Genomic DNA, 20,523 nt, shown 5'->3' on the forward strand with positions numbered 1-20,523 from the left:
CAAAAAAATATCCAGAACTATTTATAACTTTTCTGTTTTAACATCTGACCATCCAGCCAATAATTTATTTGGTCATCTTGTAGTTATCTCTACCACATTATTCGAGATAACCACTTAGCCTTTGTTTGTTTGTTTGTTTTTGAGATGGAGTCTTATTCTGTTTCCCAGGCTGGAGTGCAATGGCACAATCTCGGCTCACTGCAACCTCTGCCTCCCAGGTTCGAGCGATTCTTCTGCCTCAGCCTTCCGAGTAGCTGGGATTACAGGCATCTGCCACCATGCCTGGCTAATTTTTATATTTTTAGTAGAGATAGGATTTCACCATGTTGTCCAGGCTGGTCTCGAACTCCTGACCTTGTGATCCACCCACCTCGGTCTCCCAAAGTGCTGGGATTGCAGGCGTGAGCCACCATGCCTGGCCTAGCCTTTTGACATTTAAAAATTCAACTTTGATTTGACTGGCCTGAGTTATGCCTGAGTTAATGTTTTTTATCTTAAAGAAAACTAACTCAGGAGGTCTTCATTAGCTATATACTCTATCACCAATAGTTCGTGTAATAATGCCACTGATTTCCAAAAAGCAATTCTTGTAAAATTTGTAAGTTTGGAGAAAACTTATTTTTGGAAAATACTCTAAAAATCCCTCAGTAGTGCTTTACCATAGAACACTCAGAACCTCTCAACCCTTTATTACCTGTCTGCCCCATAATTGGAACAAATAATAGTATCAGATATTGTAATGTTAGGCTGTTGCTTCTTGGATCCTGTGATTCCCTAGCGACCCATCCTGGATGTCCTTTAGGTGCACAGTGCTACTACTGTGTGCCATGGACAGTGTCAGGACGCATTCTAAGCTTCCTGAGTGCATCACCATGAGGCCAAATAGACTGTTCTCTCTCCAGTGAAATTCCTTCCTGTCTCTCTTTAGGCAGTCATCTTCATCTATGCATCAGTGGTGTCTCTGTTCACCATGCTTCATATAAACTAAAGTACAGCCTGATCTTCCGAAAAAATACTCTTTTGTGGACTCCAGTATAAAATCAGTATTTAATTTAGTGACTAAACCTTTTTTTATGGTGGTGGTTTTTTGTTTTTTGAGACTGAGTTTTGCTCTTGTTGCCCAGGCTGGAGTGCAGTGGTATGATCTCGGCTCACCACAACCTCCACCTCCAAGGTTTAAGCGATTCTCCTGTCTCAGCCTCCCAAGTAACTGGGATTACAGACGCCCACCACCACGCCTGGCTAATTTTGTATTTGTAGTAGAGACAGGGTTTCTCCATGTTGGTCAGGCTGGTCTTGAACTCCCAACCTCAGGTGATCTGCAGGCCTTGGCCTCCCAAAGTGCTGGGATTACCAGCATGAGCCACCGCACCTGGCCAATTAAACCTTTTTAAAACCAACTGAAAAATGTTGAAAATTCACTTCCTTGTGAATTGTCATTGGTGAATAGTGGTTCCAAGGTTTGGGGAATGAATTTTAAAAAGCCATTTTCCTCAAACCTTTAGGGCTCAGTAAGGCTAAAACAAAAACAAACAGGTGCATCCAAGATCTGATTTCAAGGCAAGATTTACTGCTTTACAAACAAACATTATACTTGGTCTTAATAGAAAAATGACATCAGATACATCCAGAATACATTTCACATTGGGATAGCTGCCAGTTCAGCACAAAACATACATTATTAGGAGCAGGGAGGCATGAAAATAAACTATATCTTATTTTTTGGTACATCAGGAACACTTTTGCCTGAAGTAAGCCCTTTAGCACTATTATTTATTTATTTTTTTAATCCACCCATCTGCACACTGGCCCTTTAGTACTCTTTAAGTGTAAAACTTTTAATACTTGGCCTGGGCTTTGACCCTTGTGTTTGATCTAAATGACATTTCAAACTTCAATGTCTTTCGACTAGTGTGCTTACTGTTCTGTACAGAATTTAAAATGTGATAGTTTGAATATAAAATCTGGTTTGATACATGATATAAAAGTTGTATATTTAAATTCAAGAAAATGTTTTTGTGGACTATTTCTACTAAAGAATATTAAATTAAAATAATTTAAAAACGTATGAAGCAGTGATCTGTTAACTGGACAGGTCAATTCTCTGAGCTGTGTAAATCACTGGCACTACAGTTAAATAACCTTCACACTGAGCTCAGGAGCAGCCCATTTAAGAAGATCTTGTAAATAACAAAGTGACACCTTCGAGATTACAGTTGCAACTATGCAAGTCATTCACAGAGTAGCTGCGGCCTCTCTTCTAAAGGAGGACCCATTACATGAAGATAGACCTTTCATGTCTTGTTGCTGATGTCCAAGTCTCTTGTGGTCCAGAAATGCCAGGATGGTTGTTTCAAATGCATTGGTTATGAATTGCACCTTGAATTTGCCCTTCCCTTTTTCGGTTAAACCTTTTCACATAGCTGCTGCTGCTCCTCAGCAGTCCATCCCCTGGTCGGAGGCGGCCTCTCAGGACCTGGAGCAGAGCTGTAGGGAGCTGCCGTCTCTTATGGTAGATGTGGCCCATCACAATATACCTGCTGCCTGGACAAAATAACCAGAACATTAGTTCATAGTGTCTTTTAAATGCCATGAAACAGAAAATGTAAGGCCTTTAAGAAATGCCTAAGCTGCAATCTATTATCTTGCTGCACAAGTTGAAATTGATACTGAGTCTACAGGCATCTGGTGGAAACAGCCTAGCGACCTTTAGAAGATAACCAACCAGGCCGGTGTGGTGGCTCACGCCTTTAATCCCAGCACTCCGGGAGGACGAGGCGGGCAGATCTCTTGAGGTCAGGAGTTTGAGGCCAGCCTGGCCAACATGGTGAAACCCCATCTCTACTAAAAATACAAAAATTAGCAGGGCATGGTGGCGCATGCCTGTAATCCCAGCAACTTGGGAGGCTGAGGCGGGAGAATCGCTTGAACCCGAGAGGCGGAGGTTGCAGTGAGCTGAGATCGCACCCACTGCACTCCAGCCTGGGCGACAGGGCGGAACTCAATCTAAAAAAAAAAAAAAAAAAAAAAAAGCAATATGTAGCGGGACCACATTACAGAACAAAGGTCCTTATCCCAGAGCACATGCCTAGAAAGATGTGGGAGTGGGTATTCCTCCCACCAATCCCACATACACACCCAAAAAAGCAGCTTTTCTAAACTCAGTTCTGTACGGTCCATTCTGGCAATGAGGGTTGGTCGTCCACTCCATTTGTCAACATTTATTGACAGCCCCTGCTGTTCTCACCCTTGAGGGTGGGGACTGACAGGGCTTAAGTCACAGAGTGGCCGAAATAATACCTGTCGTCTAAAGCCTACTCATGTCACTGTCCCCCATCCCTCCCAAAAAAAGCTGGGCGACCCACAGCCCGGGCTGTGGCACCCACGTTACAAACGGTGGTATAAAGTACATAGGCAGCGTCATTCAGCTCAGTTTCAATACCAGGTTTAAACTCTGGACACGGCTTATTGCAGCTGGAGGAGTCCAGGGCTAACATGTGGATTCGGAAGAAGAAGCCGTCGGGGGTGAGGTAAAGGCGGTTCATCTTGTACAGCCCGTCCCGATCCACCAGCAGGGTCACCAGCCGGATGCCCGCGCCCAGCACGTCCACGTCGTGCACGATTCCGTTCACCGCTGTTTCCAAAAAACAGTTTGGAGAAGAGCATTACCCCGAGCTCCTCTCCCAGTCCCCCGGGAGGTGGCTTTTAGCAACCGCGAAACGGCCCGCACGGGTCGGGCGCCCTGGGATCTCGCAGGCGGGCTTCTCTGGGGCTCGGAAACGCTCGCGGGGCGGCGGCGCGGCGGCCAGGCTCACCGAATTCGCTCTCGCAGAACGCCTCGCGTTCGTCCAGGTCGGATCGGCAGGCGCGCGCGCAGGGCTCGGCGCCGGGCTCCGCGTCCCTCTGCGGCAGGCTGAGGTCGAAGAGGGTGAAGCGCGGCAGCGGCTCGGGCGCGGGCGCCGGGCCGCAAAGAGACCAGCGCGGCAGCGCCGCAGCCAGTTAGGATGCGACTGGTAGCCGGCGGAGCCTTCGAAAGCGGCACTTATAACGGCGGGCGGCAGGGAGAACCAATGAAACGCAGAACATCCTCGACCGCAACGTATCGACCAGTTCGGCTTGCCGAACTCGGACAACAGACCAGCAGGTGCTGTCACAACCTCGGAAACTGGAGCTGGTTATCCCGGCCAGCGGCAGGGCTCCAGCACTCCTGGAGTCGACGAGACGGGCGAAGGGCGATCTCGGCAGAATTTCGCAGAGAACTGATCTCGCCGAGGCTCCAGAGGTCTGCTGTGCGGCGGCGAGGCTGTGGGGAGAGAAGAGGAGAGGCGGGAAGGCGGTGGGGGAGGAGAAGCAGTGAGGGGAGGCCGTCGGGGAAAGCCGAGGAAGCCGAGAAGGGAGAAGAGGGAAGGGGAGGCTGAGACGGGAGGCCGAGAGGGGAAGGGAGGCCAGGAGGGGAGGAGGCCCCTAGTGGGGCAGGGGTGCTGCAGAAGAAGGGCTCTGGGAGGGCGAAAGAAGAGAGGGGACAAGGGAGGCTTCGCGGGCACCTGCAAGAGGAGAGATGGGAGGGAGGCCCGGAGGCCTGAAGTGAAGCCGGGAGAACCCGGACGCAGCGTCGCGGCCGAAGCGGGGCACGCGCTTCCCAGGCCCCAAAGGAAGAAGGATACGAGGGTCTTGCCCTTTAAGATTATAGTTTTTAAAATTACAACCCCCTATTTACTCTAAGACTAAACATGTCTGACAACACTGGTTAGATAACAATTTTTTTTGCCCTTCCTTTAATATATACGTATAAGTATGTGTGCATGTGTGTGTGTATATATATAAAATATATAAACATCCGCCTCTTTGCTATTTACAGTTTGTTGAGAAAGTACCAAGAGCAAACCCCAGGGGGAAAGGTCTCATATTACAGGTTCTCCTAATTGTTTAAGCGCCCCTGACAACAGAACTATTTGGTTTTCCCATCCGTGTTTACACTGTCATCTCGGTCCCTGCAGAATCGAATATTTGTGAGTGGATTTTTATCTGGCTTCTTGGACACCATTTACTGGTAAACCACAGCTAAGGAAGGTTTTGAAAGCTTGGCTGGGAGGCAGAGGCCCCTGGTTAAGTATAAAAGCACACATCGCTTCCATTTTTTCCCCATTCGATGGTGGAGGAAAGACTGCTAAATGGTATGGCATGAAAACACATTTTTAAAATTATTAATGATTTTCCCTAGTTCTGCAGACAGGTTGGTGGGTAAACTTCAGCCAGCTTGGGAGCTGGGCACCTTTCCATACCAGTTACACAATTTCACCTCCTTGCTTGCCTGGGTCCCAGTGCCCTCCAAACAGGCAAGAATTCGCCTTTATTTTTCTCTCCCCTTTCTTTAAAGAGGTGGATCTGCCCATTTGCAGCTCTGGCAACACTTCATTTAGAGTGATTGGTCTTGCCAAATCGATAATCTGCTTTAAAATCAGCTTTCACCCAGCAATAATAGCTGGTTAGAGTTCATGTTTTTGCAAAGGGGTTGATTCTGACTCATTACGTTGTTAAACGGTTGTGCCATGCACAGCTGAATAAAGTTCTGGTGGATATCCAGTTCCTGACTGTCAACTGTTGACCTCACAACTGCTTCCCCATTGATATCACCATCTGTTGTCATGGGAAAGATTGTCTGATATTTGGGTTAAATGCCACTGAAGTCATTCAATTTCCATGTGGAAAAATAACCCAGAGTAAATTGCCCTGTGAGGTACGGAAACTGTTTTTCCCAGAGATAGCGAAGCCCACAGAACATCCAAATAAAAGCAAAACAAAAACACGATCCCCCAGAGAACCCCTCATCTCTTCATGGGCTGAGTAACTTAATTTCATTTTGTGCATGAATTATGAGTGTGTGCGTGTTAGTTAAATCCCGGCTCAGGTGTCCCAAGGTTGTGCGCTAGGGCTGCGGGGAGAGCAGAGAAGTGCCCGGGGCTGCCGGTTTTCGACCCGGCTTCCCCCCAGCCCTCCCCAGCGCCCCCCGCAGCCTCTGCTCACCCAGCCGAGGGGGGCGGACCCCGCGGCGTCCTGCGATCCCGGCCCGGGCAAGGCTCCCGAAAGGCGCGCCACGACCCCTTTTGACACTTTCCCTCCTCTGTGATGGAGCAACTACTTAACATGCAAAGTTTTCCCCAGCCTGCCCGGCTCGCTCGGGATCATTTCAGTAGCTGAATTGGCTTCTTTCCGAAAAGGCTGCCAAGAGACACGAAACCTTGGGGATACACTTTGCTCCTTTCTAAGACGAACGCAGACCCAGGGTGTCCTCTCTTGCGAGCTCTGACCCCCCTCCTCGTCCCGCGTTTCACTGAGCCTCCTTCCCAGCTCCCCACCAGATCCCCGCTCCGCACCCAGGGCCCCGCACTACACGGATCTTACTTTTTCTCTCCGCCACCGGTGCTTCGGGGGATGATCCGACGATCAAACAGAGGAGCCAGAAAGCTCTAGCTGTCATTTTTGCAGACAGGGTTCCCAGGCTCTAAAAGTGAGCCTGGGCTTTTGCTTGCTTTCTCTCCCCCAACCCCTTCTCCACACCCCCACCCCCGTTCATGCTAATGAGGGGCAGCCTTTGGGGAAACGGGAATCACTCGCTGAGCAGACCATTGGAACAAAACCGAGCCGCAGGGATTTCTCCCTCTTCCTTCCTAAGGGGGCCGAGCACATGGCCTGGCAAAGTTGTCCCCGAGAATGTCTGTCCTGCGATCTGCGGGCGAGGATAACATCACAGACTAAACTTTAAACCTGTGTGCGTTTGCGCGCTGGGGTGGGGGCAGCAGAGGGTGGGGTGACAAGTGCGGAGAATAAGGGTGTTTCGGGACTGAGGGACTGGGTGGGGGAGAACGAATGACGGAAGCTTTTTTCTAGATTAGGTCAACAACAAATAGGAAAATAGTGCTTAAGACAGCGTGGGTTTGTGGAAGGGAGGATATTCCAGATGACAGAGAATGTATCCTGGAATGTATGTGTTAGGCAATTTCTAGAGAAATCAAGTCACTGCTTCCTAAGTTTAGTAAAACTTTCATTACATATGACAGCTCACTGTAACCTCCGCCTCCCGGGTTCAAGGATTCTTGTGCCTCAGCCTCTCAAGTAGCTGGGATTACAGGCATACGCCACTATGCCAGGCTAATTTTTGTATTTTTAGCAGAGACTGGGTTTCACCGTGTTGGCCAGGCTGGTCTCAAACTCCTGACCTCAAGTGATCCACCCACCTTGGCCTCCCAAAGTGCTGGGATTACAGGCGTGAGCCACCACACCCGGCCCAGAGGTCTAATTATTAATCCCAAGGTTGCCTGTTGAGGCCAGGCAGGGTGGCTCATGCCTGTAATCCCAGTACTTTGGGAGCCTGAAACAGGAGGATATCTTGAGTTCAGGAGTTCAAGACCAGCCTGAGCAACATGGAGAGAAACTGTCTCTACAAAAAACACAAAAATTAGCCAGGCATGGTGGCTCACGTCTATGGTCCTAGCCACTTGGGAGGCTAAGGTGGGAGGATCGCTTGAGCCTAGGAGGTGGAGGTTGCAGTGAGCCGAGATTGTGCCACTGCACTCCAGCCTGAGTGACAGAGTGACAGAGAGAGGCCCTGTCTCCAAAAAAAGAAAAAAAAAGAAGAAGGAAAAGAAAGAGGAGGAGCTGGGCGCGGTGGCTCATGCCTGTAATCCCAGCATTTTGGGAGGTGGAGGTGGGCAGATCTCGAGGTCAGGAGTTCAAGATCAGCCTGGCCAACATAGTGAAACCCCGTCTCTCCTAAAAATACAAAAAAATTAGTCAGGTATGGTGGCACAAGCCTGTAGTCCCAGCTACTCGGGAGACTGAGGCAGGAGAATCGCTTGAACCTGGGAGGCAGAAGTTGCAGTGAGCCAAGACAATGCCATTGCACTCCAGCCTGGGTGACACAATGAGACTTTGTCTCAAGAAGAAAAAAGAAAAAGAGAAAAGAAAAAAAAAAAAGAAAGAAAGAGGAGGAGGAGGAGAAGGAAGAAGAAGAGGAAGAAGAGGAAGAGGAGGAAGAGGAAGAGGAAGAAGAAGAGGAAGAGGAAGAAGAAGAGGAAGAAGAAAAGAAGGAGAAGGAGAAGGAAGGAGAAGGAAGGAGGAGAAGGAGGAGAAGAAGGAGGAAGAAGAAGAAGGAAGAAGAAGAAGAAGGAGGAGGAGGAGGAGGAAGGAAGAAGGAAGAAGGAAGAAGGAGAAGAAGAAGAGAAGAAAAGAAGAAGAAGAGTGTGGTGGCTCACATCTGTAATCCCGAGGCCGAGGTGGGTGGATCACGAGGTTAGGAGATCCAGACCATCCTGGCTGACACGGTGAAACCTCATCTCCACTAAAAATACAAAAGATTAGCCGGGCATGGTGGCGAGCACCTATAGTCCCAGCTACTCGGGAAGCTGAGGCAGGAGAATGGCGTGAACCTGGAAGGCAGAGCTTACAGTGAGCTGAGATCGTGCCACTGCACTCCAGCCTGGATGACACAGTGAGACTGGGTCTCAAAAAAAAAAAAAAGGAGAGGAGGAAGAGGAGGAGGAGGAGGAAATAAGTTTGCCTGTTGAGCATTAAATGAAAGAAAAGAAAGTTGCCGGCTGGGTGCTGTGGCTCACACCTGTAATCCCAGCACTTTGGGAGGCCGCAGTGGGCAGATCATGAGGTCAGGAGTTCGAGACCAGCCTGGCCAACATAGTAAAATCCCATCTCTACTAAAAATACAAAAATTAGCCAGTCATGGTGGCAGGCGCCTATAATCCTGTCTACTCGGGAGGCTGAGGGAGGAGAATCACTTGAACCCAGGAGGCAGAAGTTGCAGTGAGCCAAGACTGCGCCACTACACACTCCAGCCTGGACAATAGCACAGGACTCTGTCTCCAAAAAAAAAAAAAAAAAAAAAAGAAAGAAAGAAAAAGAAAAAAAAAAAAGAAAGAAATTTGCCTGTTGAGCATTAAATGAAATTGCAGCAGAAGGAGGTGAGCTAATCTTCCCTCATTCAGGTGTTAGAGGAGTGAATTATATTCTCCATCCAAAAGAGTAAACTTCTACAGCCACTGCAAAGCTCGGGTACACCAGAGTCAGGGTCTCCAGACCCTAGAGAAGACCAGATAAACACTAGTCAATTCATGCCCTTGGGCCCTGTTTATAGCTGTCCTCAGATCCCCTTCTTTCACGTGCTCTTTCTTTAAGTCAAGTGGAATAAAATTCACTAGGCTTAAGATTTCTCAGTTACAACCACATCTCTGACATACCTTCTTACGATTACATTCAAATCACCCAGAACCTACTGGGGGGTGTTCCCGAAACCCTTCTGTTGCAGGAATGTTGAGAATGCCCTGAAACCCACACTCTGAAATGTAGAGGCAGGGAGCAGGCCGGATGGCTCCCAGGGGCTCCCAGAGGTTGCTGGGGTGGCACCAGCTGGAAGAACTTGCCAGAGTCCAGTGCTGGGTCTTGGGCAGTGTCTGGCTTGCAGCCTTAGAAATCACACTAATGGGCCAGGCACCGTAGCTCACGTCTGTAATCCCAGCACTTTGGGAGGCTGAGGCGGGCAGATCACCTGAGGTCGAATTCGAGACCATCCTGGCCAACATGGTGAAACCCTGTCTCTACTAAAAATACAAAAATTAGCCAGTCGTGGTGGCGGGCGCCTGTAATCCCAGCTACTTGGAAGGCTGAGGCAGGAGAATCGCTTGAACCCGGGAGGCAGAGGTTGCAGTGAGCTGAGATTGCACCACTGCACTCCAGCCTGGGGGACAAGAGCAAGACTTCGTCTCAAAAAAAAAAAAAAAAAAAAGAAATCACACTAATGGTGGAAGGTACAAATAATTCAAAGAGACTGATCTATGTAGCCAGAATGCCAGTTTATTAATTTTCAATGAGAAATCATCTCAGAAATGCAAACTCATGTCAGCCTAGGTAGCATTCTCTTTCTATAAACAAGCCACACAGGAAGCCAAGTTATCCTCAGGGTGCTTGGTACTATAAACCAGAGCCTGGGGAGTTTGTCACCTGATTGGAATGTTTACCAGTATTGGTTTCTCACAGCCTAAGTGTTCGTCTCTGCAATAGGTGTGTACACCTGTCAGGAGGAAAAACCCAAGAGACCACTGGCATTCCCTTCCTTGATAACTTCTGGTATTTTGAGTGTGTGTTTCTGCTTAGCAGATATTTATTGAGCATCTACTCAGTGTTGTATGATAAAGAATTTGTAGTCCAGGTGCAGTGGCTCAGGCTCAGGAATGCAATCCCGGAACTTTGGAGGGTTGAGGCGGGCAGACCACTTGAGCTCAGGAATTCAAGACCACCCTGGGCAACATGGCAACATGATGAAACTCTGTCTCTACAAAAAAAAAAAAAAAAAAAAAAAAAAAATTAGTCAGCTGAGGTGGTAATTCTAGAGAATTTGAATTCTCTAGAATGACTCACTGAACTCAGGATAGCATTTTACTTACAATGAGTTGTATTATTATTTTGTTGGTTTGTTCTTTTATGTTTATTTTATGTTATTTTAATAGAGATGGGGTGGGGGCCAGGTGCAGTGGCTCACACCTGTAATCCCAACACTTTGGGAGGCTGAGGCGGGCAGATCATTTGAGTTCGGGAGTCGAAGACCAGCCTGGCCAACGTGGCGAAACCCCGTCTCTTACTGAAAATACAAAAATTAGCTGGGTGTAGTTGTGCGCACCTGTAATCCCAGCTATTCAAGAGGCTGAGGCAGGAGAATCACTTGAACCCAGGAGGCAGAGGTTGCAGTGAGCCAAGATCATGCCACTGCACTCCAGCCTGGGTGACAAAGCAAGACTCTGTCTCAAAAAAAGAAAAAAAGGATTTATCTTCGTTTTAATGCATATTTCTTTAATGGCTGGTGAAATTTTACATTTTTTTCATAGATTTATTTGCCATTTACATTTCTTCTTTTGTTAATTGGCTGTTCATATGGTTTGTCTATATGTGTTCCAAATATTTCCTGGCAGAATTTTGTTTGTTAAAACCTTTTAGTGATTTTTGCCATAGAACTTTAAAATTATGTATCATAAAGTCCATCAATTATTTTTTATTTTTATTTTTTTGAGGTGGAGTTTCGCTCTTGTTGCCCAGGCTGGAGTGCAATGGTGCCATCTCGGCTCACTGCAACCTCCACCTCTCGGGTTCAAGCGATTCTCCTGCCTCAGCCTCCCCAGTAGCTGGGATTACAGGCATGTTCCACCATGCCCGGCTAATTTTGTATTTTTAGTGGAGACGGGATTTCACCATGTTGGCCAGGCTGGTCTTGAACTCCTGACCTCGTGATCCACCCGACTGAGCCTCTCAAAGTGCTGGGATGACAGGTGTGAGCCACTGCATCCAGCCGAGAAAGACTTTCTTGAAATCAAAATTTTACATATATATATGTATTATATCCCCATATTTTTATAATGCTTATATTTAAATCTTGATTCCATCTGGAATTTATTTTGGTATTATAGTCTGATGTAAGAATCTAATTTTATTTTTTTCTTCAGTAACAGAAAGTTGTCTAATCCAATTGACAAATAAATCCATCCTTTCCTAAATCTGAAATCTGAGCTATCATCTTTAATATAGACAGTTTTTTTGTTTGTTTGTTTGTTTTGAGAGGCAGTCTGGTTCTGTAGCCCAGGCTGGATCTCGGCTCACTGCAACCTCCACCTCCCAGGTTCAATCGACTCTCCTGTCTCAGCCTCCCAAGTAGCTGGGATCATAGGCACACACCATCATGCCTGGCTAATTTCTATATTTTCAGTAGAGATGCAGTTTCGCCATGTTGGACAGGCTGATCTCAAATTCCTGGCCGCAAGTGATCCCCTGCCTTAGCCTCCCAAATGCTGGGATTACAGGCGTGACCCACCGCGCCCAGCTAGGGTATTATCGTCTTCTTTGTCTAAGCTCTAAACATTTCTTCTTAGATTTAATTCCTGGGTATTTTATATTTTTGGTGTAATGTGGATAGCATACTTTTTCTTTTATATTTTCTTTTTTTTCTTTTTTTTTTTTTTTTGGAGACAGAGTCTTGCTCTGTCTTGACCTTGTGATCCGCCCACCTTGGCCTCCCAAAGTGCTGGGATTACAGGCATGAGCCACCGCGCCCGGCCTACATGAGTAAATTCTTTAGTGGTAATTTGTGAAATTTTGGTGCACACATCACCCGAGCAGTAAACACTGCACCTAATTAATAGCCTTTTATCCCTCACCCCCTTCCCACCCTTTCCCTCTGAGTCCCCAGATTCCACTGTGTCATTCTTACGCCTTTGCATCCTCATAGCTTAGCTCCCACTTATGACTGAGAACGTATGGTGTTTGGTTTTCCATTCCTGAGTTACTTCACTTGGAATAATAGTCTCCAATCCCATCCACGTTGCGGCAAATGCCATTAATTCATTCCTTTTTATGGCTGAATAGTTTTCCACTGTATATATATACCAGTTTCTTTATCCACTCATTGATTGATGGGCATTTGGGCTGGTTCCACATTTTTGCAGTTGTGAATTGTGCTACTATAAACATGCATGTGCAAGTATCTTTTTCACATGACTTAGACTGAAATCTTATCTGGGGTGTGTGTGTTCTCGCCATCTCTCTTTTAGCTCCTTCAGTCTGGCTATGTGGGGAGGACATTCAAACAGTCTATGGAAAAGTCTACGTAGCAAGCCAGTGACATCTTCAACCAATATTCAGTAAGAAACTGCAGCCTGCCAACAACCAATGAGTGACCTTGCATGCATATTTTCTCCCAGCTGAGTCTTCAGATAAGAGTGCAGCTCCAGGCCACTGCTTGACTGAAACATCCTGAGAGACCTGAGCAGAACCACCCAGCTAAGTCCCTCCCAGATTCCTGGCCCACAGAAAGTGTGATGTAATAAATGGTTTCTGGCCGGGCGCGGTGGCTCACGCGTGTAATCCCAGCACTTTGGGAGGCCAAGGCGGGCGAATCGCCTGAGGTTAAGAATTCGAACCAGCCTGGCCAACATGGTGAAACCCCGTCTCTACTAAAAATACAAAAATTAGCCGGGCGTGGTGGCAGGTGCCTGTAATCCCAGCTACTTGGGAGGCTGAGGCAGGAGAATCGCTTGAACCTGGAGGCAGAGGTTGCAGTGAGCTGAGATCATACCACTGCACTCCAGCCTGGGTGACAGAACAAGAGTCTAAAAAAAAAAAAAAAAAAAATGGGCAAGGTGGCTTGTGCCTGTAGTCCCAGCTACTCAGGAGGCTAAGGTAGGAGGATCGCTTAAGCCTGGGAGGTTGAGGCTGCAGTGAGACACGATTGTACCATTGCATTCCAGCCTGGGAAACAGAGTGAGATTCTGTCTCTAAACAAACAAACAAACAAACAATAAAATAAATGGCCACCCTCGGCTTTCAGTTGAATAAAACCACAATAGTGTTTCCTGGTCTACACATTCCTTCCTTTGGCACTAGGACCTCTGGACCCACTGAGTCCCGGGTCCCTGGCAAGGAAAGCAAAAATTCTTCGTGTGAATTCTTAGGGGCCACCGTGGGAGGAGCCACTCCCACTTCCTCTCCTCGCTTCCTGGACTCATTCTAACATTGTCTAAGTCTAGGAACGGCAGTGCTAGCAGAAGCCCCACAGGCAAGGGAGGAAAATCCACACCCAGAACACGGGTCTGTGGCCATAAGAGGCACTGTCCCCACACCCCAGTCTGGTCACTACAAAAAAGGATGGCCTCTCAGGGTGCGACCTTCATCTTGGAGCAGCGCCCTCTGCTGGTCACCCCTAAGATCTGTGGCCACGCGCATCCCGCTTCTAATCCTCGCCAACAGAGGTAGGGGTTGGTGTGTTTTGTTTGTTTGTTTATTTGTTTGTTTATTTGTTTGTTTGTTTTGAGACGGAGTCTCGCTCTGTCGCCCAGGCTGGAGGTTCAAGTGATTCTCCTGCCTCAGCCTCCCAAGTAGCTGGAATTACAGGCGCCCGCCACCATGCCCGGAGACTTTCTGTATTTTTAGTAGAGACAGGGTTTCACCATGTTGGCCAGGCTGGTCTTGAACTCCCGACCTCAAACGATCCGCCCGCATCGGCCTCCCAAAGTGCTGGGATTACAGGCATGAGCCACCGCGCCCAGCCTCTTCACTGTTTTTGTAGCCTTTTTCTCGTTTTATTTGAAGTTTCTAATATCCCCCAGTTTAACTGAAGTGGTCTTTGTGGTTCTGATTCTCATGCCTCTTGTTGTTTTTGTGGGATTTCCAAGAAGAGTAGGAAAAAAAAATGGCATCTTCACTGTCGTGTTAATGTTGGAACCTGGTAAATGTTAAACGTATTATAGTATTATAATTTCAAATACTGTGTTAAGGGCAGGCGCGGTTGGTTCATGCCTGTAATCCCAGCACTTTGGGAGGCCGAGGCATGCGGATCGCTTGAACTCAGGAGTTCAAAACCAGCCTGGGAAACATGGTGAAACCCCATCTCTACAAAAAAACAAAAAACAAAAATTAGCCAGGTGGAGTGGCACACACCCCGTAGTTCTAGTTACTTGGGAGGCTGAAGTGAGAGAATCACTTAAGCCCAGGAGGTGGAGGTTGCAGTGAACTGAGATCATGCCACTGCACTCCAATGTGGGTGACAGAGCAAGACCCTGTCTTAAAAAAAAAAAAAATCAATCAATTAATTGGTGACCCTAGTGAACACCTGATACTTTATCTGGCTCAATTAAAATAAAAAAGAGAATTTTATTCAAAAATTTCAGACCACTGAATTTTGCCAAATGATTCCATTTACTAAGGATTCCATCTTTGGTTCTAATGTAATGTATATTCCCTGTGGAGAAAATGGATTTCTCCAAATAACTGGATCCACAGTCATGTAATGCTAGTGGGGAAAATCACCCCAGCTTAGATACTATCAAATGAATTCCAGCATATGTGGGCTCTCCCATTAGTTGTCTCCTCACCTGCCAGCCTGCCTCTCTTGGCAATGCTAGGGTTCCAGAATCAGGCCCTAAACTCAGCAAGGGCCTCCATGAGGGCCATATTACACCTTAAGCTTCCCAGATGTCTATTTGGAACCACCTTTGACTTACGCCCTTACTTTGCCCCTGAAACTGCATGGGAACAAAGAAGAAATCATAAAAACAGGGACAATTGATGTGGCTCTAAATATTTTAATGTGGCTTATCAATAATGTCGTCATACCATCCCTGTTTGCTAAGCCTTTATGGCAGTTTCTCCACCTTGATACTGTTGACATTTTGGGCTGGATCATCCTTTTTTTTTTTTTTTTTTTTTTTTTGAGACATTGTCTCGCTCTGTCACCTAGTCTGGAGTACAATGACATGATCTCGGCTCACTGCAACTTCTGCCTCCCAGGTTCAAGCGATCCTCCTGCCTCAGCCTCCCGAGTAGCTGGGATTACAGGCACCCACCACCACACCCGGCTACTTTTTGTATTTTTAGTAGAGATGGGATTTCATCATGTTGATCAGGCTGGTCTTGAACTCCTGATCTCAGGTGATCCACTCACTTTGGCCTCCCAGAGTGCTGGGATTACAGGTATGAGCCACCATGCTCCGCCGGGATCATCATTTTTTTGTGGGGGACTGTCCTGTGTGTTTTAAGATGTTAAGCAGCATCCCAACCTCTGCCCTCTAGATGTTAATAGCAACCCCCTCCACTTCCATTGTGACAATTGCAAGTCTCCAGATATTGCCAAATGTCACTTGGGGAGAAAAATTGGCCCAGTTGAGAACCACGGGACTAAAGTAAGCAGAATTATCAGTATAAAACAGAAAATTGACCTCTACCATAGCAGAGTTTTTTGTTTGTTTGCTTTTAGAGACAGGGTCTTGCTCTGTCACCCAGACAGGAGTGTGGTGGTGTGATAATAGCTTACTGCAGCCTCAAACTCCTGGGCTCTCAGGAGATTGAGAAGCAGTGAGTCACAATTGTGCCACTATATTCCAGCCTTGGCAACAGATGGAGAACCTGTCTCAGAAAATAAGAAGAAGCGGAAGAGGAAGAAGAGAAAGAGGAAGAAGAGGAAGGGGAGAGGGAGGGGGAGGGGAGGGAGAGGGCAAGGGAGAAGGGGACGGAGACTCTGGGGCTCAAGCCATTCTCCTGCCTGAGCCTCCCAAAGTACTGGGATTACAGGTGTGAGTCACTGAGTGAATTAGGGTTCTCTAGAGGGACAGAACCAATGGAAATATATATATATATATATAAAATAATATAATAAACTCATATGAGTTTATACACGTTATAATATAATAAACTCATATCTATGAGTTTATATACGTTATAATAAACTCATATCTACGAGTTTATATACATTATAATAAACTCATATCTACGAGTTTATATATGTTATAATAAACTCATATATATGAGTTTATAATATAATAAATTCATATATGTGAGTTTATATATATGTTATAATAAACTCATATATATGAGTTTATATATATTTGAGTTTATTAAGTACTAGCTCACACGATCACAAGCTCCCACAAGAGGCCGTCTGCAGCCTGAGGAGCAAGGAGAGCCAGTCCAAGTTCCAAAACTGCAGAACTTGGAGTCTGATGTTCAAGGGCAGGAAGGATCCAGCATGGGAGAAAGCTGTAGGCTGGGAGGCTAGGCCAGTCTCTCTTCTCACATTTTTCTGCCTGCTTATATTCTAGCTGTGCTGGCAGCTGATTAGCTTGCGCCCCCGGAGGTTAAGGGTGGCTCTGCCTTTCCCGGCCCACTGACTCAAGTGTTGATCTCCTTTGGCAACACCCTTACAGACACACCCAGGATCAACACTTTGTATCCTTCAATCCAATCAAGTTGACACTCAGTATTAACCGTCACACTGAGCCCGGCCAAAGCTGAACTACTCGTTAAGCTTTTGTCTGGAACCTTGATTCAGGAGCAAGTGGCCCGAGGACAATGAAAACCATCAGACATGGCCAGGCATGGTGGCTTATGCCTGTAATCCCAGCACTTTGGGAGGCCGAGAAGGACAGATCACTTGAGGTTAGGAATTTGAGACCAGCCTGGCCAACATGGCAAAACCCCATCTCTGCTAAAAATATAAAAATTGGCCGGGCATGGTGGCTCACACCTGTAATCCCAGCACTTTGGGAGGCCAAGGCAAGTGGATCAACTGAAGTCAGGAGTTCGAGACCAGCCTGACCAACATGGTAAAATCCCATCTCTACTAAAAATATAAAAAATTAGTTGGGGATGGTGGTGGGAGCCTGTAGTCTCAGTTACTTGGGAGGCTGAGGCAGGAGAATTGCTTGAACCCAGGAGGTGAAGGTTGCAGTGAGCCAAGATCGTGCCACTGCATTCCAGCCTGGGCAACAGAGCAAGAGTCCATCCCAAACAAACAAACAATCAGAGGCGCTGGCTACAGTGACGGCCATCTGGCTCTGACATTTGCTGTGCTTCCAGCTTCTTGCTTTTCAGGGGCTCTGGTCTTTATTCTTGCAGGTTCCCAAACCTGGTCCTACAGCTCCCCACCTCCTGTCTCTTTAGTGGTTTAGTGAGCGCTCTCTCCCCTCTAGCTTTCCAGTGAGTTATAACGTGCTTTGCTTAGGTAGGGCTGGTTTGTTTCCATTATTGGCAACAAGAGGGAATTGGTCAAGGAGTCTAAGGAGTTGTCTGGAGAACCAAGAAAAAGATTTCCTGGAAGCCCAGAAAAAGTGTGTTTCCAGAAGAAAGATTCAACAGGAATTTCTAATGTCAGGGCCAACTTAAGCAAGACAGGGACTGAAAGGTGTTCCTTAAATTTGTCTATGAAGAGGCCACTGCTGGGGAGGAGTGTGTCAGGTGGCAGCAGAGGGAGGACAGCAAGTGGAGACTCTGGACACGTAGACACCACTCATGATGCAGCCTGGCTGCTCGGAGAGAGGGCAAACAGGACTTGTGAGAAGCACCATAGGCCCGGGGCTGAGCTTGAAGGGGTGGAGAACCTGCAACCTGCAGAATGTTTTTTTTTGTTGTTTTTGTGTGTGTGTTTTGAGCTGGAGTCTTGCTCTGTCGCCCAGGTTGGAGGGCAATGGTGCGATCTCAGCTCACTGAACCTCCGCCTCCTGGGTTCAAGCGATTCTCCTGCCTCAGCCTCTTGAGTAGCTGGGATTACAGGCACGTGCCACCACACCCGGCTACTTTTTGTATTTTTGGTAGAGACGGGTTTCACCATGTTGGCCAGGCTGGTCTTGAACTCCTGACCTCAGGTGATCTGCCCACCTCGGCCTCACAAAACGCTGGGATTACAGGCTTAAGCCACTGCGCCCAGTCTTGCAGAATGCTTCTGGACTCAGAGGCAAGAGCCAGCAGAGGGACAAGCTAAAGGCACTCAATCACTATTTGCTGACTCCAGCTCAATGGACTATGGTGAGTGAGGCTAGAAACATCTCCCAGAGAGAAGGAGCTGGGCGCAGAAGGAGGCTGAAGGAGGGGAAGAAGGTGGGAGAGGCAGATGAGCACCGTAGAGGACTGAGCAGCTGTCAGAAGCTCAAAGGGCAGAGAATCCAGACTTGGGGGCTGCACATTCCAATATCTGTGCATTTGGGGGATCAAGGACACATTGTCACTGTCTGTAATTTCCAGATGCTGGCTGCAGGTGGGGGACAGGAGACCATGCAGTTTAGTTTATTTATTTATTTATTTTTGAGATGGAGTCTCCCTCTGTCGCCCAGGCGAGTGCAGTGGTGCAATCTCGGCTTACTGCAACCTCCACCTCCTGGGTGATTCTTTTTGCCTCAGTCTCCCAAGTAGCTGGAACTACAGGACCATGCCACAATACCCGGCTAATTTTTGTATTATTAGTAGACACGGGGTTTCACCATATTGACCAGGCTGGTCTCGAACTCCTGACCTTGTGATCTGCCCACCTCGGCCTCCCAAAGTGCTGGGATTACAGGCGTGAGTTGAGTTACTGCATCTGGCCCTTTTGTTTGTTTTGAGATAGGGTTTCGGTCAGGCTGGAGTGCAGTGGCATGAACACAGCTCACTGCAGTCTCAATCTCCTAGGTTAAAGGATCTTCTGACCTCAGCATCCTGAGTAGCTGGGACCACAGGTGTGTGCTACTGCATGCGAGGCTGATTTTTTTTTTTTTTAATTGTTTCGTAGAGATGGGGGCGGTTTCACCATGTTTCCCAGGCTGGTCTTGAACTCCTGGTCTCAAGTGATCCTCTCCCCTCAGCTTCCCCAAGTGTTGGAATTACAGGCATGAGACACTTCACCTGGCCGCAGTTCAGATTTTTTGAATACCTACTGCATCCAAGGACCTAATGTGGCCACCAATATTCAACTCTGAGATACCTACCAGGAATTGAACTGGAAATTATTCTTGGTCTTCTGTATTTATTAATGCTTTCTGGTTTAAAAATTCAGCACTAAGTGCTCGCTTCGGCAGCACATATACTAAAATTGGAACAATACAGACTAGATTAGCATGGCCCCTGTGCAAGGATGACATGCAAATTCGTGAAGCGTTCTATGTTAAAAAAAAAAAAAAATTCAACACTAATTTCTAATCTTAAGGGACAAGGGTATCCGTTAAAATTCTCCACTGGTTATTAGTAGTTGGATTTTCTTTTAATACACTTTTTATTTTGGAGTAAATTCAGGTTTACAGAAAAGCTGCAAATGTAGGGCAGAGTTCTGTCATATCCCTTAACCCTAATGTTAACATCTTTTTTTTTTTTTTTTTTTTTGAGACGGAGTCTCGCTCTGCTGCCCAGGCTGGAGTGCAGTGGCCGGATCTCAGCTCACTGCAAGCTCCGCCTCCCGGGTTCACGCCATTCTCCTGTCTCCGCCTCCCGAGTAGTTGGGACTACAGGCGCCCGCCACCGCGCCCGGCTAGTTTTTTGTATTTTTAGTAGAGACGGGGTTTCACCGTGTTAGCCAGGATGGTCTCGATCTCCTGACCTCGTGATCCGCCCGTCTCGGCCTCCCAAAGTGCTGGGATTACAGGCTTGAGCCACCGCGCCCGGCCCTAATGTTAACATCTTATGTCACTATGTGTATTTGTCAAAACTAAGAAATCAACACTGGTTCATTACTAGTAATGAAATTCTGGTCGGGCGCGGTGGCTCAAGCCTGTAATCCCAGCACTTTGGGAGGCTGAGACGGGCGGGATCACAAGGTCAGCAGATCAAGACCTTCCTGGCTAACACGGTGAAACCCCGTCTCTACTTAAAAAAAAAAAAACCAAAAAACTAGCCGGGCGAGGTGGCGGGCGTCTGTAGTTCCAGCTACTCGGGAGGCTGAGGCAGGAGAATGGCGTAAACCCGGGAGGCGGAGCTTGCAGTGAGCTGAGATCCGGCCACTGCACTCCAGCCTGGGCGACAGAGCGAGACTCCGTCTCAAAAAAAAAAAAAAAAAAAAAGATATTCCACGCTGTACAGTATTTGAGTCTACTGATTTTTTTCCACTAATATCCTTTTCTGTTTCAGACTTCAACCCAGGACACAACATTGCATTTAGTGTTTAGTTGTTTTTAAAGAGTAGGGATGAACTCAGTGGATGTTCCTTTTGTACAAGTGTGCAAGAAGAGTTTAAACTTT

At 47.2% G+C, this 20,523-nt stretch overlaps 1 protein-coding gene and 1 non-coding gene across 2 annotated transcripts; one reads left to right on the forward strand and one right to left on the reverse strand.

The window, feature by feature from the left end:
* Positions 1–1,548: 1,548 nt before the first annotated feature.
* C17H17orf58 (chromosome 17 C17orf58 homolog) lies at positions 1,549–4,038 on the reverse strand. The gene is made up of 3 exons (XM_031657166.1): positions 3,816–4,038; positions 3,443–3,634; positions 1,549–2,544 (listed from the first exon to the last, which is right to left on the reverse strand). The coding sequence occupies exons 2-3, from the start codon at positions 3,543–3,545 to the stop codon at positions 2,354–2,356; spliced, it is 294 nt and encodes a 97-aa protein (XP_031513026.1). The 5' UTR covers positions 3,546–3,634; positions 3,816–4,038; the 3' UTR covers positions 1,549–2,353.
* A 15,316-nt stretch (positions 4,039–19,354) lies between these two features.
* LOC116271199 lies at positions 19,355–19,461 on the forward strand. The gene has a single exon (XR_004179622.1). It is a non-coding gene; the product is annotated as a U6 spliceosomal RNA (small nuclear RNA).
* The last annotated feature ends 1,062 nt before the right edge of the window (positions 19,462–20,523 follow it).

The sequence above is a fragment of the Papio anubis genome, chromosome 17, assembly GCF_008728515.1.
Source record: "Papio anubis isolate 15944 chromosome 17, Panubis1.0, whole genome shotgun sequence".
Taxonomy (NCBI): domain Eukaryota; kingdom Metazoa; phylum Chordata; class Mammalia; order Primates; family Cercopithecidae; genus Papio; species Papio anubis.